General features: G+C 41.6%; 1 protein-coding gene across 1 annotated transcript in view; it reads right to left on the bottom strand.

Annotated features, from left to right (window-relative positions):
- Positions 1 to 4231: 4231 nt before the first annotated feature.
- Positions 4232 to 18604, bottom strand: part of LOC129858500 (transforming growth factor-beta-induced protein ig-h3-like) — a 31043-nt gene continuing 16670 nt past the window's right edge. The window contains exons 10-18 of the mRNA XM_055927774.1: positions 18266 to 18403; positions 17944 to 18086; positions 15743 to 15879; positions 12935 to 13065; positions 11927 to 12051; positions 6878 to 6980; positions 6690 to 6748; positions 4908 to 4935; positions 4232 to 4810 (exon numbers count right to left, since the gene is read on the bottom strand). Coding sequence (XP_055783749.1) covers positions 4749 to 4810; positions 4908 to 4935; positions 6690 to 6748; positions 6878 to 6980; positions 11927 to 12051; positions 12935 to 13065; positions 15743 to 15879; positions 17944 to 18086; positions 18266 to 18403 — 926 coding nt within the window. The 3' untranslated portion in view covers positions 4232 to 4748. The remainder of the gene's footprint in view (positions 4811 to 4907; positions 4936 to 6689; positions 6749 to 6877; positions 6981 to 11926; positions 12052 to 12934; positions 13066 to 15742; positions 15880 to 17943; positions 18087 to 18265; positions 18404 to 18604) is intronic.

Below are 18604 nucleotides of genomic sequence, written 5' to 3'. Positions count from 1 at the left end.
TACCGACCCTGGTTTGAGACCTATTTGATCTGTTCCCCAAATTACCATCAGCATCTTGGGTGTTCTCTTGACATACAGTAGGCTCAAATTACTGGCACCCCTGACTGGCAATGCACAAACAATGCTTAAACAAATATAAACAATATAATTATAGAGATAAACTCAAAATACCAACATGTGAGAAATACTGTACTTTATTAATGTTTCAATGGAACCAACCATAAATAATTTATTGATTTAATTAAAAATCAATGTCCTCCAAATCAAGGTTTCACAATTAATGGCACCCTTAAAGATTATTGTAAATAACATTGTAAGGGCTGTTGTCCTCCTCTTCCTCAGATGAGGAGAGGAGAGAAGGATCAGTGGACCAAGACGCAGCATTAGGGAAATATGCCATCTCTTTATTTAACACGACGGCACACGAAAACAAAACACTTACAAATTTACAAAACAAGAAAACGACGTAGACGAAAACCTGAACACGAACTTACATAACTAAAACGTAAAACTCACGGACAGGAACAGACTACATCAAAACGAACGAACAACCAAACAGTCCCGTATGGTACATACATCGACGACACAGGAGACAATCACCCACAAACAAACAGTGAGAACACCCTACCTAAATATGACTCTTAATTAGAGGAGAACGCAAAACACCTGCCTCTAATTAAGAGCCATACCAGGCAACCCAAAACCAACATAGAAACAGAAAACATAGACTGCCCACCCAAAACTCACGCCCTGACCATCATACACATACAAAAACAACAGAAAACAGGTCAGGAACGTGACAAACATCTACCAAAAATTAAACCACAACTTAAATTCCACTTATTTAAGTTTATCTAAGTCTTAAGGAACTATATTGAGCCATTACATTACTTCCTGTTTCACTAGGGTATAAAAATTAGGTAACACACATGCAATATCCCGCTGTCATTCAACACCATGAAGAAAACAAAAGAACTGGCAGTTCAAAATGGACAGATGGTCGTAGACCTTCATAAATCTGGTAATGGCTACAAGAAGATCCACAAACAATTGAATATACCACTGAGTACTGTTAGGGCAATTATTAAAAAATTCAAAAGATATGGAACAGTTGAAAACCTCACGGGTAAATGCATTTTTCCCCCCAGGATAGGGAGGAGGACAAATCCCCAAGAATCACTGAAAGAATTGCAGGACTTGGTGGCGTCTTGGGGTCACCAGGTTTAAAAAATCACCATCAGACGCCACCTCCACAACCACAGGCTCTTTGGAAGGGTTGCCAGAAGAAAGCCCTTTCTGACCCCCAAGACACAGACGCAAGCGCTTGGAGTTTGCCAAAAGTCATTTAAATTATGACTGGAAGAAGGTGTTCTGGTCAGATGAGACCAGAATTGAACGTTTTGGTCAGATACAGCATCGGCGTGTTTGGCGTCGAAACAGAGATCCACACAAGGAGAGGCACCTCATACCTCATACCACACCTCATGAAATATGGAGGGGGGGTCAGCGATGTTTTGGGTCTGTTTTAATTCCAGAGGTCAGTACAGGTGCATCAAAGCTGGGACCGAGAGACTGAAAAACAGCTTCTATCTCAAGGCCATCAGACTGTTAAACAGCCATCACTAACATTGAGTGGCTGCTGCCAACATACTGACTCAAATCTCTAGTCACTTTCATAATAAAAAAAAATTGGATGTAATAATTAAAAAAAATGGATGTAAAAAATGTATCACTATTTACTTTAAACAATGCCACTTTATATTATGTTTACATAACCTACATTACTTATCTCATATGTATATACTGTACTCTATACCATCTACTGCATCATGCCTATACCGTTCGGCCATCGCTCATTCACATATTTATATGTACATATTCTTATTCATTCCTTTACACTTGTGTGAAAAAGGTAGTAGTTGTGAAATTGTTAGATTACTTGTTGGATATTATTGCATGGTCGGAACTAGAAGCACAAGCATTTCGCTACACTCGCATTAACATCTGCTAACCATGTGTATGTGACCAATAACATTTGATTTGATTTGGTACCAGGCTATAGAAACTTTAGGTATAACTGGTGAATGTCAGGTCAAGACACCCTCGTCGCTGATGTTGTGAAACATCCTGCTCTGTCAGAGATGAGTGATCATTGTCGGAATTACAACTTTAATATAGAAAGAACAAAGCTCTCAGGCTAGGCTTAGTAGGCAACCTGTCTTTCCTCTCCTAGTACGGGTCACAGCTGTCTTCAGGGATGATAATGTTATGGCTAGGTGTCTTGAAGAAGTGTTAAAGCCACAGGAACAGGACCAGTAGAGGAATACATGAAGTAAAAGCAATACTAAAACCATGGTGTTTTTAATAGTTCCACACGTGTTCGATATTACAGGGCAATAACGGGCGCTAGGCCGACTTCATCACAGTCCAGGAGGGCACAGTTAAGGTAAAGAAGGAATGAAACAGAGGATTGAACTTAAACAATGGTCACTTTGACATAGAAACCCTCTGAACCTGCATGACTTTTGCTTTTAAAATGGTGTGCCAATCTACCATGTCTTGCTGAAACAATATACTATAGGCTACTAGTAGCATGTAATAAACTACATGACATCCAGCAACATCATTAAGTCACTACATGTTTGGTTATGGATGTAACAGCAGTATTACTCTTCCTGACAGTCTTTGCTCCATCTATTAGTCTCTTATAAAATCCGAACTCTGACATTAGAGAGTTCTAGAATCCGGTGGGAATTCCAGAGCTCTAATGAGTGCCGTGACCTTCGCCTTCTCTATAATCTGTCTCATAATATTTAGACTTGTTAAATAGTTTCTTGGCATCCAGACCAGTCAGTGGCCTCCAGTTCCTGACCAGGGCTCCTAGTCAGTGGTCTTTCTGCCCCCTGTAGCTCCAACAGCTTGGTAGTGTCTGCTCTAGAGTATAAAACTTTTGGAATGTTTCATTCATTGTTTCCGGGAGGCCTGCCAACTGGGAGCATCTGTATCTGTATCCCTCTCTCTCTCCCTTACAACACTCCTATACACGGCCCTTCCCAGGCGCTCAACCAAGAAACTGGAACTCATAGTAAGGGTTCCTATGTTCTAAATTCTTTACAGAGAACAATTCTTCCTTTTCCCCCTCCAGAGGAAATACAGAAACAAACTTCAAAGAGTTTTTAAAACTTAACATTAAAGTCAATGTTAGTGAGCGGTGAGTTGAAGGTATTGGTCTTGGATTCAATTATTATTGATATCACATGGATGAGATTAACTTTGAAAAATGTCCCAATTCAGTTTTCAGTTCCTGTACAGTGAGGTGTTGACGTTGGACCTGTTTTGGTGGTTTTCAGCAGGAGTTTGTCTAATTCAAACAAAAGGAAGACATTGTTCTCAGACATTGAGTATGGTACGTCCCAAAGGCACCCTATTTCCTATACAGCACACTACCTTTTGACCAGAGCCCTATGGACCATGGTCAAAAGTAGGACACTAAAAAGACACTAAAAGCCATTTTTTATGCAGATAATATGATATAATATAAAAAAGTGCCGTGCCAATATCTTGAAACACTTAGGTGTCGTCATGGATAGAGCTTGAATAAATCCCAACAAACTACAAAATGAACATTTTAATTTTTTGGGGATGTGCAGACATTATTCTTTGGTTTCCACACATTGTAAAGGCTGTCTTTCTCCTCATCCTCGGACGAGGTGAGGAGAAGGATCATCAGACCAATACGCAGCATTAGGGAAATAAGCCATACTTTTATTTAACGACGATGATGGCAACACGAAAACAAATACACTTACGAAATAACAAAACAAGAAAACGACGTTGACGAAACCTGAACATAAACTTACACAACTACACGTAAACTCACGGACAGGAAACAGACGACATCGAAACGAAACCGAACAGCCAAACAGTCCCGTATGGTACATACATCGACACGACACAGGAGACAATCACCCACAAACAAACAGTGAGAACGCCCTACCTAAATATGACTCTTAATTAGAGGAAAACGCAAACCACCTGCCTCTAATCAAGAGCCATACCAGGCAACCCAAAACCAACATAGAAACAGATAACATAGACTGCCCACCCAAAACACATGCCCTGACCATAAACACATAAAAAACAACATAAAACAGGTCAGGACCGTTACACACATAAATATATTGCTACAGTGTGTTACAAATGGAAAGCATGTGACATAACTATGGGTGCATTATTGTTCAACAGGTTTAATGAAAAAAATGGAGAAAAAATCATAAGAGAATCAGAACTTATTTGCGTACGCCCGAATAGCTTTTCCGTTCCAGCCCAAACATGCAAACATGCTACATCTATCATATCAAAACAAAATACAGTATATATTTATCATGAAAATCCACTCTGCGTTTACATTTAAAAACAGAAGTCACATGTGAACATTCAAAAGACTTTGATGAAACTACATTATATGTAGTCATAGCTAGTTGCTGTGCTTTGGTTGTCCATTTTTCACATAAGACAATAGACAAGTAATTCAAATCTTCGGTCTTTGGTATATGAAAGCAATTATACAAGATATTCCACTAAAATATACCCCATCTCTGTCTTCATCTAGAGATCGGTTAATATTTACCATCTTTGACAAAATTAGATCCATTAGACTTCCTATTTTAATTTCTTTTCCAGATAAGAATATATTCCATAAACAAAAGGAACAATCCACTGATTTGTGTTGATGTTTATCTCTTAATTTACTGGATGCGAGTCATCGTTCTGCTGGAGATACTTTTCCTGACCTTCTGGAAGAGATCATCTGAAACAAGAGATCAAAACAACATTTAACACCAGTTCAACAGAAGTTTGTTTTGTGGAATGCACCACACGAGACTAAGAGATCCAAGGATATTTACCATTTTTGACTCCGATTCTTGAGTCCGTCTGTGAATAAAGGAATACAACAATATTTACAGTTGAAGTCGGAAGTTTACATACACCTTAGCCAAATACATTTAAACTCAGTTTTTCACAATTCCTGACGTTTAATCCTAGTAAAGATTCCCTGTCTTATGTCAGTTAGGATCACCACTTTATTTTAAGAATGTGAAATGTCAAAATAATAGTAGAGAGAATTATTTATTTCATCACATTCCCAGTGGGTCATACACTCAATTAGTATTTGGTAGCATTGCTTTTAAATTGTTTAACTTGGGTCAAACGTTTCAGGTAGCCTTCCACAATAAGTTGGGTGAATTTTGGCCCATTCCTCCTGACAGAGCTGGTGTAACTGAGTCAGGTTTGTAGGCCTCCTTGCTTGCACACACTTTTTCAGTTTTGCCCACAAATTTTCTATAGGATTGAGGTCAGGGCTTTGTGATGGCCACTCCAATACCTTGACTTTGTTGTCCTTAAGCCATTTTGCCACAACTTTGAAGTATGCTTGGGGTCATTGTCCATTTGGAGGACCCATTTCGACCAAGCTTTAACTTCCTGACTGATGTCTTGAGATGTTGCTTCAATATATCCACATAATTTTCCATCCTCATGACGCCATCTATTTTGAGAAGTGCACCAGTCTCTCCTGCAGCAAAGCACCCCCACAACATGATGCTGCCACACCCGTGCTTCACGGTTGGGATGGTGTTCTTCAGCTTGCAAGCCTCTCCCTTTTTCCTCCAAACATAAAGATTGTCATTATGGCCAAACAGTTCTATTTTTGTTTCATCAGACCAGAGGACATTTCTCCAAAAAGTACGATCTTTGTCCCCATGTGCAGTTGCAAACCGGAGTCTGGCTTTTTTATGGCGGTTTTGGAGCAGTGGCTTCTTCATTGCTGAGCGGCCTTTCAGGTTATGTCGATATAGGACTCGTTTTACTGTGGATAAAGATACTTTGTACCTGTTTCCTCCAGCATCTTCACAAGGTCCTTTGCTGTTGTTCTGTGATTGATTTGCACTTTTCAGCACCAAAGTACGTTCATCTCTAGGAGAGAACGCGTCTCCTTCCTGAGCGGTATGACGGCTGCGTGGTCCCATGGTATTTATACTTGCGTACTATTGTTTGTACAGATGAACGTGGTACCTTCAGGCATTTGGAAATTGCTCCCAAGGATGAACCAGACTTGTGGAGGTCTACAATTTTTTTTCTGAGGTTTTGGCTGATTTCTTTTGATTTTCCTATGATGTCAAGCAAAGAGGCACTGAGTTTGAAGGTAGGCCTTGAAATACATCCACACCTCCAATTGACTCAAATGATGTCAATTAGCCTATCAGAATCTTCTAAAGCCCTGACACAATTTTCGGGAATGTTCCAAGCTGTTTCAAGGCACAGTCAACTTATTGTATGTAAACTTCTGACCCACTGGAATTGTGATACAGTGAATTATAAGTGAAATAATCTGTCTGTAAACAATTATTAGAAAAATTACTTGTGTCATGCACAAAGTAGATGTCCTAACCGACTTGCCTAAACTATAGTTTGTTAACAAGAAATTTGTGGAGTGGTTGAAAAACGAGTTTTAGTGATTCCAACCCAAGTGTATGTAAACTTCCCGACTTCAACTGTAGATATACATCTACAAAAACAAATCTCTTTTAAGATAATGTACATTCACATAGCTGCAGATTTAAAACGACGGGCATCTAATAAATCAGTCAAAAGAGACATGATAAGTTAACTGTCTATAAATGTCTTACTCTCATGGAAGAGGCAGTCCTGATGGGGTCATCAGCCTGTTCCCTGTCAACCTTAGGAGCTGAAGGAGATGGAGAGAGAGAACAAGACAGGTTTAGAATGACAATTGGAGGATAATACAGTATGCCAAAATACAGTAATGTGAGATGGTTTATTCAGTATTTATGGACAGTAAAGCGATTGCTCTTACACAGTGGCTTTATGATGGCTCCCACAGCGTGGACAACTCCATTGGTGGCCATCAAGTCGGCTTCAACCACTGGGACCTTGTTGATGTACACGGTCTGGTTCCTCTGAAGGAGAAAAAACATACAGGGCATTTATAAGGTGATACTTAATATTTTCATAATAGGGGTTCACGACAATCAAGTCATGTTGAAAGAATGTACAGTACCAGTCAAAAGTTTAGACAAACCTACTCATCTACATAGTAAAGAAAATAGGGTTTTTCTTTATTTTCTACATTGGCATACACTACAATGTGAGATGGTTTGGGATGAGTCGGACCACAGAGTGAAGGAAAAGCAGCCAACAAGTGCTCAGCACAGCCAACAAGTGCTCAACAAGACTGTTCGAAAAGCATTCCAGGTGAAGCTGGTTGAGAGAACGCCAAGAGTGTGCAAAACTGTCATCAAGACAAAGGGTGGCTACTTTTAAGAATCTCAAATATAAAATAGATTTTGATTTGTTTAACACTTTTATGGTTACTACATGATGTGTTATTTCATAGTTTTGATGTCTTCACTATTATTCTACAATGTAGAAAATAGTAAAAATAAAGAAAACCCTTGAATGAGTAGGTGTGTCCAAACTTCTGACTGGTACTGTATATCAATACGTTGTGCACAAATTATGTAAGCCATAGAAGTACACAATAAAAAAAGTTACATTTTCTCCAATGAAAACAAAATCATAAATAGTAGACTGGTATCATTAACTGGTAGTACATGTTTGTACTGGTAGTATTGGTAGTACTGGTAGTATTGGTAGTACTGGTAGTATTGGTAGTACTGGTACTATTGGTAGTACTGGTACTATTGGTAGTACTGGTACTATTGGTAGTACATGTTTGTACTGGTAGTATTGGTAGTACATGTTTGTACTGGTAGTATTGGTAGTACATGTTAGTACTGGTAGTATTGGTAGTACATGGTAGTACTGGTAGTACATGTTAGTACTGGTGGTACACATGTTATCACTGGTAGTACATGTTAGTACTGGTAGTATTGGTAGTACATGTTAGTACTGGTAGTATTGGTAGTACATGTTAGTACTGGTAGTACATGTTCATACTGTTACTATATTTTAGTACATGTTATCACTGGTAGTACATGTTATCACTGGTAGTACATGTTAGTACTGGTAGTACATGTTATCACTGGTAGTACATGTTAGTACTGGTAGTACATGTTATCACTGGTAGTACATGTTAGTACTGGTAGTACATGTTATCACTGGTAGTACATGTTATCACTGGTAGTACATGTTATCACTGGTAGTACATGTTAGTACTGGTAGTACATGTTCATACTGTTACTATATTTTAGTACATGTTAGCACTGGTAGTACATGTTAGTACTCTTATTACATGTTAGTACATGTTATAGCAGTACTACCATGTACTACCAGTACTACCATGTACTACCATGTACTACCATGTACTACCAGTACTACCATGTACTACCAGTACTACCAGTACTACCATGTACTACCATGCACTACCAGTACTACCATGCACTAACATGTACTACCATGCACTACCAGTACTAACATGTACTACCATGCACTACCAGTACTACCAGTACTACCATGCACTACCATGCACTACCAGTACTACCATGCACTACCAGTACTACCATGCACTACCATGCACTACCAGTACTAACATGTACTACCAGTACTAACATGTACTACCATGCACTAACATGTACTACCATGCACTAACATGTACTACCATGCACTACCAGTACTACCATGCACTACCAGTACTACCATGCACTACCAGTACTACCATGCACTACCAGTACTACCATGCACTACCAGTACTACCATGCACTACCAGTACTACCATGCACTACCAGTACTACCATGCACTACCAGTACTACCATGCACTACCATGCACTACCATGCACTACCATGCACTACCATGCACTACCATGCACTACCAGTACTACCATGCACTACCAGTACTACCATGCACTACCAGTACTACCATGCACTACCAGTACTACCAGTACTACCAGTACTACCATGCACTACCATGCACTACCATGCACTACCATGCACTACCATGCACTACCAGTACTACCATGCACTACCAGTACTACCATGCACTACCATGCACTACCAGTACTACCATGCACTACCATGCACTACCAGTACTACCATGCACTACCATGCACTACCAGTACTACCATGCACTACCAGTACTACCATGCACTACCAGTACTACCATGCACTACCAGTACTACCATGCACTACCATGCACTACCAGTACTACCATGCAATACCATGCACTACCAGTACTACCATGCACTACCAGTACTACCATGCACTACCAGTACTACCAGTACTACCATGCACTACCAGTACTACCATGCACTACCAGTACTACCATGCACTACCAGTACTACCATGCACTACCAGTACTACCATGCACTACCAGTACTACCATGCACTACCAGTACTACCATGCACTACCAGTACTACCATGCACTACCATGCACTACCATGCACTACCATGCACTACCAGTACTACCATGCACTACCAGTACTACCATGCACTACCAGTACTACCATGCACTACCAGTACTACCATGCACTACCAGTACTACCATGCACTACCATGCACTACCAGTACTACCATGCACTACCAGTACTACCATGCACTACCAGTACTGCCATGCACTACCAGTACTACCATGCACTACCAGTACTGCCATGCACTACCAGTACTACCATGCACTACCAGTACTACCATGCACTACCAGTACTACCATGCACTACCAGTACTACCATGCACTACCAGTACTACCATGCACTACCATGCACTACCATGCACTACCATGCACTACCATGCACTACCATGCACTACCAGTACTACCATGCACTACCATGCACTACCAGTACTACCATGCACTACCATGCACTACCATGCACTACCAGTACTACCATGCACTACCAGTACTACCATGCACTACCATGCACTACCAGTACTACCATGCACTACCAGTACTACCATGCACTACCATGCACTACCAGTACTACCATGCACTACCAGTACTACCATGCACTACCAGTACTACCATGCACTACCAGTACTGCCATGCACTACCAGTACTGCCATGCACTACCAGTACTGCCATGCACTACCAGTACTGCCATGCACTACCAGTACTACCATGCACTACCAGTACTACCATGCACTACCAGTACTACCATGCACTACCAGTACTACCAGTACTACCATGCACTACCAGTACTACCATGCACTACCAGTACTACCATGCACTACCAGTACTACCATGCACTACCATGCACTACCATGCACTACCATGCACTACCAGTACTACCATGCACTACCAGTACTACCATGCACTACCATGCACTACCAGTACTACCATGCACTACCAGTACTACCATGCACTACCAGTACTACCATGCACTACCATGCACTACCAGTACTACCATGCACTACCAGTACTACCATGCACTACCAGTACTACCATGCACTACCAGTACTACCATGCACTACCAGTACTACTAGTACTACCATGCACTACCAGTACTACCATGCACTACCAGTACTACCATGCACTACCAGTACTACCATGCACTACCAGTACTACCATGTACTACCAGTACTACCATGCACTACCAGTACTACCATGCACTACCAGTACTACCAGTACTACCATGTACTACCATGTACTACCATGCACTACCATGCACTACCATGCACTACCAGTACTACCATGCACTACCAGTACTACCATGCACTACCATGTACTACCATGCACTACCAGTACTACCATGCACTACCAGTACTACCATGCACTACCAGTACTACCATGCACTACCAGTACTACCATGCACTACCAGTACTACCATGCACTACCAGTACTACCATGCACTACCAGTACTACCATGCACTACCAGTACTACCATGCACTACCAGTACTAACATGCACTACCAGTACTACCATGCACTACCAGTACTAACATGCACTACCAGTACTAACATGCACTACCAGTACTACCATGCACTACCAGTACTACCATGCACTACCAGTACTAACATGCACTACCAGTACTACCATGCACTACCAGTACTACCATGCACTACCAGTACTAACATGCACTACCAGTACTACCAGTACTACCATGCACTACCAGTACTACCATGCACTACCATGTACTACCATGCACTACCAGTACTACCATGCACTACCAGTACTACCATGCACTACCAGTACTACCATGCACTACCAGTACTACCATGCACTACCAGTACTACCATGCACTACCAGTACTACCATGCACTACCAGTACTACCATGCACTACCAGTACTAACATGCACTACCAGTACTACCATGCACTACCAGTACTAACATGCACTACCAGTACTAACATGCACTACCAGTACTACCATGCACTACCAGTACTACCATGCACTACCAGTACTAACATGCACTACCAGTACTACCATGCACTACCAGTACTACCATGCACTACCAGTACATGTTAGTAGCCTTTCAGTTCGGATCATGTTAGTACATGTTCATACTGTTATTACATGTTAGTACTGGTAGAACTGGTGGTACACATGTTAGTAGTATCAATATCAAACATTGTGTTATTGGATCAAATTGTTCCAGGATCAAATTGTTCCAGAATTGTGTGTTCCAGGATCGTGTATTCCATGATCGTGTGTTCTAGGATAGTGTGTTCCAGGATCGTGTGTTTTTGGATCGTGTGTTCCAGGATCGTGTGTTCCAGGATCGTGTGTTCCAGGATCGTGTGTTCCAGGATCGTGTGTTCCAGGATCATGTGTTCTAGGATCGTGTGTTCTAGGATCGTGTGTTCCAGGATCGTGTGTTCCAGGATCGTGTGTTCCAGGATCGTGTGTTCCAGGATCGTGTGTTCCAGGATCGTGTGTTCCAGGATCGTGTGTTCCAGGATCGTGTGTTCCAGGATCGTGTGTTCCAGGATCAAACAGTCACGAGGGCCTACTGTACCATGTTCAGCTCCAGTTTGTCTCCCTGCAGAGGCTTCAGTCTGGTATGGGAGCCCACTCCTCCACTGACCAGAATCTCCTTAGCCATGTGGTACTTCAACACACCGGCCAGCTCCTGGGGGTTGCCTAGACAACAAGCTGATATTAGAACACCTACCGGATCATGTTGTATCTCTATGGTCTAGACGTTTACAAACTGAGGAAATAGGAAAACTACCAGTCTGCATTAAAACACTGCTGAAGAATGAATGCTTAAAAAGTGAAAATTAATTGGTTGCGTAACATGAAACTGATGAGTTAAGGTACTTGGCATAACTTTAGCATTACAGCTACATTCTCAAGTCATTGAACATGAAGTCATTGAACTTGAAGTCATTGAACATGATTCTATTTGTCTAAACGTGTCCTGCTCATCTAAACAGGTGTTGTTGCAAAACAGTTAGGCAATCTTTTAACAAACAGCAGTGTTTATTCATTATACATTATTTTATATACCCAAACAGTAATTGTAGCTGCAGTATACTGTAGGTAGGTCATACTGTAACTGAACAACTGTTCTCCTGTTAACCACAGCTGTTTGGCATTCATACGTGTGCTAGCATCCAAGATGCATTCTACCATGTCATCATTTCCTGGGTGTAGATGGGTTATTAGGTTCATTCAAATAGTTCTGTCTGTCTGCCGAATATATTCTCACTGTGGGACAAATCAGATTGTCCTTGGTGCCATTGATTTTTCTTTGCTGGAAAAGTACAGTGTTTTGCAAAGCCAGTCATGTGAAACCTGTTCACAGTTTGGTTGTTTGTAAGGCAGGATGTCAGTCACCCAAATACACTACATATGACATACACGACATACACAACATACATGTGATAGAGCACATATGGCAGAGCGGTATCTGTTATAATTATCCTAGTCTTACATTACCAGACCTCAACCCTGTGTTCTCGTTTGAGACTGGCTTTGTTCTAGAAAAACTAGAATGTCTGGAGCCAGGGCATGTCCTTACCCATGAGTTTGTTGAGTTCAGCCTTTGGCAAGGCGCTGAAAGCATCGTTGGTGAGAGCGAACACGGTATGGGGACCGGCCTGGTTCATCAGCTCTGTCATGCCAGCCGTCTGGATGGCACCGACCAACAGACTGGAAAAAAGAAGGGAACACACACTTAGAAAGACCACCCTCAGAGCAACAAAGAAGACTTGACAGCTGACTGATTTCCAACACTGACAGTTTGCTAAAACATCTTCAGAGGAAGAAAGAGGACTTGAGTTGACTAATAGGAAAGATTTTACCACATCGAAGAGTTGTGGTTTCTGATGTGCCAAATATACCAAACATGTATCATTTGAATCATGGAAGAACAGAACAATGGTAGTGAAAACATACAGAGTAAACGGAAAAAGAACCAGGTCTCTGAATGTGGGTGGAAATGAAGCAGCATATTGCCTTTGAGCCTTTCAGTTCTGGAAAAACCATTAAGACGCTTGGGGGCTATAGCCACAGAAGAAGAACACACGCTGTGCTACGTAGGCAGAAGCTACACTGTTAAAATGAAGTGTATTGTAACACCAAAACCAGTGGCAACTGAGCTGCCACCAACTTGAAGGAGACAAAACTTTTCACATTGATGGAGTATTGAAACGCATCATCCTGAGATGTTCTGAAACATGACATGGTGTGACGTAACACCACTTAATCAAGTGTTGTGCAACACCTTGCCAGTGACTGGGAGCACTAACCGAAAAAGATTGAAAACACTATTTTGGTGTTTCGTGTCCTGTTCAGTGCAGAATTAGATACCGTCTCTTTTGGTGTCGTTTCCTCTCTCTAAAGCTTCTAAACACTATTATGATGTTTTGAATCCTGTCTAATGCAGAATTAAATCACTTTGTCTGGTGTCTTAATGGTAACATTGTTTTATGTATTTGATAATTTGCCATTTTTATACCGGTTTGGGGTTTGGCAGGCATTGTCAAGCGTAGTGTTCAAACCACCGGCACTAACTGGATGTAAAACTGCAAGACGTGAGGATTCTGCACTTGCCTCTTCCATTGACAACCATGAATGTGGGAATGGGTGCTGTGCTCATTGAACGTCAATTTGTCTGACGGTTTCGATGTGCGTTCATCATGATCCATTACACCTCATGGCACAACAAGCTTAATACTAATTTAGAAATATAAGTTTCTTTCTTCAAAACATTCATACAACATTGTGTGAAAGAATGAAAAAGTCAACAACAAAAAATTATAACCCACAATCCTCTAAAAACAGAATCACGTGGCAAGACAAGGAAATGCAATGTGGTTAAAACCAAAGACTTCCAATGAGTTCAATCACTCAATTTTCTCTCGTTGGTTATACTCATGAAAGATACTTACGTTTTTAACAACATATTAAGTTTGATTAATTTTTACATTATTTTGGTAAATTTAAATGAACAACTCATTGAAACGACTAGCATACATTAAAAATAGACCGTTATGAAATGACAAAGGGGATACAGATAGGTGGGAGAAACAGGCTGAAGGGTTGGAACAGGTGATTACAGATAGGTGGGAGAAACAGACTGAAGGGTTGGAACAGGTGATCACAGATAGCTGGGAGAAACAGACTGAAGGGTTGGAACAGGTGATTACAGATAGCTGGGAGAAACAGACTGAAGGGTTGGAACAGGTGATTACAGATAGATGGGAGAAACAGACTGAAGGGTTGGAACAGGTGATCACAGATAGCTGGGAGAAACAGACTGAAGGGTTGGAACAGGTGATTACAGATAGGTGGGAGAAACAGACTGAAGGGTTGGAACAGGTGATTACAGATAGCTGGGAGAAACAGACTGAAGGGTTGGAACAGGTGATTACAGATAGGTGGGAGAAACAGACTGAAGGGTTGGAACAGGTGATTACAGATAGGTGGGAGAAACAGACTGAAGGGTTGGAACAGGTGATTACAGATAGGTGGGAGAAACAGACTGAAGGGTTGGAACAGGTGATTACAGATAGGTGGGAGAAACAGACTGAAGGGTTGGAACAGGGAATTTAACTCCGGTCTTCGGTTGGGAGAGCGGTTGGGAGAGGAATGACGTCTCTAATCCGAGGGCGTTACTGCTAGACAACAGGTTTAGCACGACTTGCATTCATTTTGATTAAGTATATGTTTTTTTTGTGTGTGTGTTCATTTCAATTAACCCCAGAATAATTTCTAATAGTGTGGCTGTGTGATTGGGTGGGTAAAATTCAGAGGAAATGTACCACCGTAATGCCCCTCCTGTTTCTAATCTGTCTAAATAAAGCATTGAAAAAACAAAGGTGAAAAAAACTATTCCCTATAAGCCTCCTTCATCAATCAATATTTAGACTATAAACCATTTGCATTTCTAAACTGATTGTATGTGAACTTTGTGTTCTGACGTTGCCTTTTACATTCACTGAAACCCCCCCAAAAAAGTGTCTTCACAACACTTTCGTAAAATTAACAATATTCAGGTTGAAGAACGACTTTGGGTGTTTCAGAGTACTTCTGTTTTAAAATCTATGATGTGTATCATACCATTTACATTGGGTTTACATTCAAACACCAGATTTCAGTTTAGGTGTACTACTTGTCACGTTTTCATTACACAATCATGGTGTTCTGAGACTTTTTATTTTTACAGTGTGCCCTCTTTTGTACATATGCTACATGTCTGTTCTTGTTCTTCTGAAATTGAATCATATTGCCTCAAGATGTTATTAAGGACAACATTGGTAAGCCTTTCCACTGATTCATTCACTGATTCATTCACTGATTCATTCACTGATTCAATGACTCTCACCTGAATCGGTCATCAGCCTTCAGGACATCCATGATGGTGCCCATTGGGGGAGTCAGGACCTTGTCGACTGTGAACATGCTGCCAAAACGTCCAGTCTTGTCGTGGGCAGCGATACAGGAGTTCTCTATGCACAGGCTCTGTTATTAAAATACACAGAGAGAAAGGATCAGACAGACAGAAAGAGAGGAACAGACAGAGAGAAGGGAACAGACAGACAGAGAGGAACAGACAGAGAGAGAGTGAGAGAGAGAGGAACAGACAGAGAGAGAGAGGAACAGACAGAGAGAGAGGGAGAGGGGAACAGGCAGAGAGAGAGAGAGAGCGAGAGAGGGGAACAGGCAGAGAGAGAGAGAGAGCGAGAGAGAGGAACAAGCAGAGAGAGAGAGGTGGGAACAGACAGAGAGAGAGAGGAACAGACAGAGAGAGAGGAACAGACAGAGAGAGAGAGCGAGAGAGGAACAGACCGAGAGAGAGAGAGAGAGAGAGAGAGAGAGAGAGAGAGAGAGAGAGAGAGAGAGAGAGAGAGGAACAGACCGAGAGAGAGAGAGAGAGAGAGAGAGAGAGGTGGGAACAGACAGAGAGAGAGGAACAGACAGAGAGAGAGAGGAACAGACAGAGAGGTGGGAACAGACAGAGAGAGGAACAGACAGAGAGAGAGAGCGAGAGAGAGAGAGAGGAACAGGCAGAGAGAGAGGGGAACAGACAGAGAGAGAGGAACAGACAGAGAGAGAGAGAGAGGTGGGAACAGACAGAGGTTAGAGTAATGTTTGCTCCACCCATCACCATGATTGCATCCCAAATGGCATCCCATTACCTTAATCAATCAATCAATCAATCAATCAATCAATCAAATATATTTATAAAGTCCTTCTTACATCAGCTGTCACAAAGTGCTGTACAGAAACCCAGTCTAAAACCCCAAACAGCAAGCAATGCAGGTGTAGAAGCACAGTGGCTAAGAAAAACTCCCTAGAAAGGCCAAAACCTAGGAAGAAACCTAGAGAGGAACCCGGCTATGAGGGGTGGCCAGTCCTCTTCTGGCTGTGCCGGGTGGAGATTATAACAGAACATGGCCAAGATGTTCAAACGTTCATAGATGACCAGCAGGGTCAAATAATAATAATCAGTGGTTGTCGAGGGTGCAACAGGTCAGCACATCAGGAGTAAATGTCAGTTGGCTTTTCATAGCCGATCATTCAGAGGTAGAGACAGCAGGTGCATTCCTTTTGACCAGAACCCTATGGGCCCTGAACTCCATGCGCCCTGGTCAATAGTAGTGCACTATATAGGTAATAGTGTGCCATTTGGGACATTGCCTGACACATGGCTCCCTTCCTGTCTTCCCTTCACTCTGAACCGATGGCTCACAAGTGGTCTCTCTCTCTCTGGAAAAAAAGCTTCTTGTGGTCGTCTGGAAATCCCATTTAAATGTGAGAACTGCTGCCGGAACAACCTTCCTCTGCCACCCAGGAGAGAACAGAGCTGTGAAAAACGGTGTGAAACAACATTCTAGATAACTATTCTACAGTAGGAGGATGTGTAGAGGGACTCTCTCGTGTCATTGGATCAACACCTGTTTCCGGGGTTATAACTTCACGTATTAGGCCTACTTCCCTGACTCATTTGGAGAATTGACCAGACAGAAACTGTTCATTGTTAATATGAAAACAGCACAATCATGCTTTATAATTTGGTATAGTGTATTTTGGGTAATCTACATAATGAGTTAACCTTTAGGAAGAGGGTCATCTACATAATGAGTTAACATTTAGAAAGAGGGTAATCTACATAATGAGTTAACCTTTAACCTTTAGGAAGAGGGTCATCTACATAATGAGTTAACCTTTAACCTTTAGGAAGAGGGTCATCTACATAATGAGTTAACCTTTAGGAAGAGGGTAATCTACATAATTAGTTAACCTTTAACCTTTAGGAAGAGGGTCATCTACATAATGAGTTAACCTTTAGGAAGAGGGTAATCTACATAATTAGTTAACCTTTAACCTTTAGGAAGAGGGTAATCTACATAATGAGTTAACCTTTAACCTTTAGGAAGAGTATTGTCTTTTTTCCAGAAGAACAACTGTGCTCAGAGTTACTTTTAGATAAATCTCCTAAATCAGCTCAATCTGCACTGAGGCTTCTGTATCATCGGATGCCAGCTGTAGGTCCTCCAGAGGGATTTGATCTGTGGTACTTACGTTACGGTAGACCAGCACTCTCAGTTTGATTCCTCCCAGAGTCTCCAGCTCTTGTCTGTGGTACAGTAAACTGGAAGACAGCTGCTCCTTCAGGATGTGGTTCTTCAACAGCTTCTTCAGCTCACCAGTCATCGTCACCCCCTCTGTTAACAATAGATACAGAAGTTATCAGATTTATGAAATGGCTCAAGAATCATGGCTCAAGTCACTCCTGTTTGTTAGCACAGAGAGAGAGACACAGAGAGAACGAGGGAGAGAGAGAGAGAAAGAGATAGAGATGGGGGGAGAAAAAGATGGAGGGAGCGCCATCGATCGATGTTACCTTTGAAAGCTTCGTTCTGAGGGCTCAGGATGGTCAGAGCCTCTGAGCCAGAAAGGTGGGAGCCAAGACCAGCATCAACAAACAGCTTGGTCGCTGTGGTAACGGCGGATCCCTGGGCCAGTTCCAACAAGGTTTTAACTTAAAAAAAGATCAGTACATAAATGAACATTTCTCATTGAACAGAGATGGAGAAGACTCTTCATTTAAGTAGCCTTGAGGTCTTGTCTCAACATGAATTATTGAGTTGAATCTACTTTATATTCGTTGCAGTAGCATTCCTTACAGACACACGTATACTAAACTCTCAAGTCCTATGGCAGTCAGAGACCTTCTCAGACT

Source organism: Salvelinus fontinalis, chromosome 6 (genome assembly GCF_029448725.1).
Source record: "Salvelinus fontinalis isolate EN_2023a chromosome 6, ASM2944872v1, whole genome shotgun sequence".
Lineage (NCBI taxonomy): Eukaryota > Metazoa > Chordata > Actinopteri > Salmoniformes > Salmonidae > Salvelinus > Salvelinus fontinalis.
The sequence above is the reverse complement of the archived record's forward strand: the minus strand, read 5'-3'. Positions and strand labels throughout refer to the sequence as shown.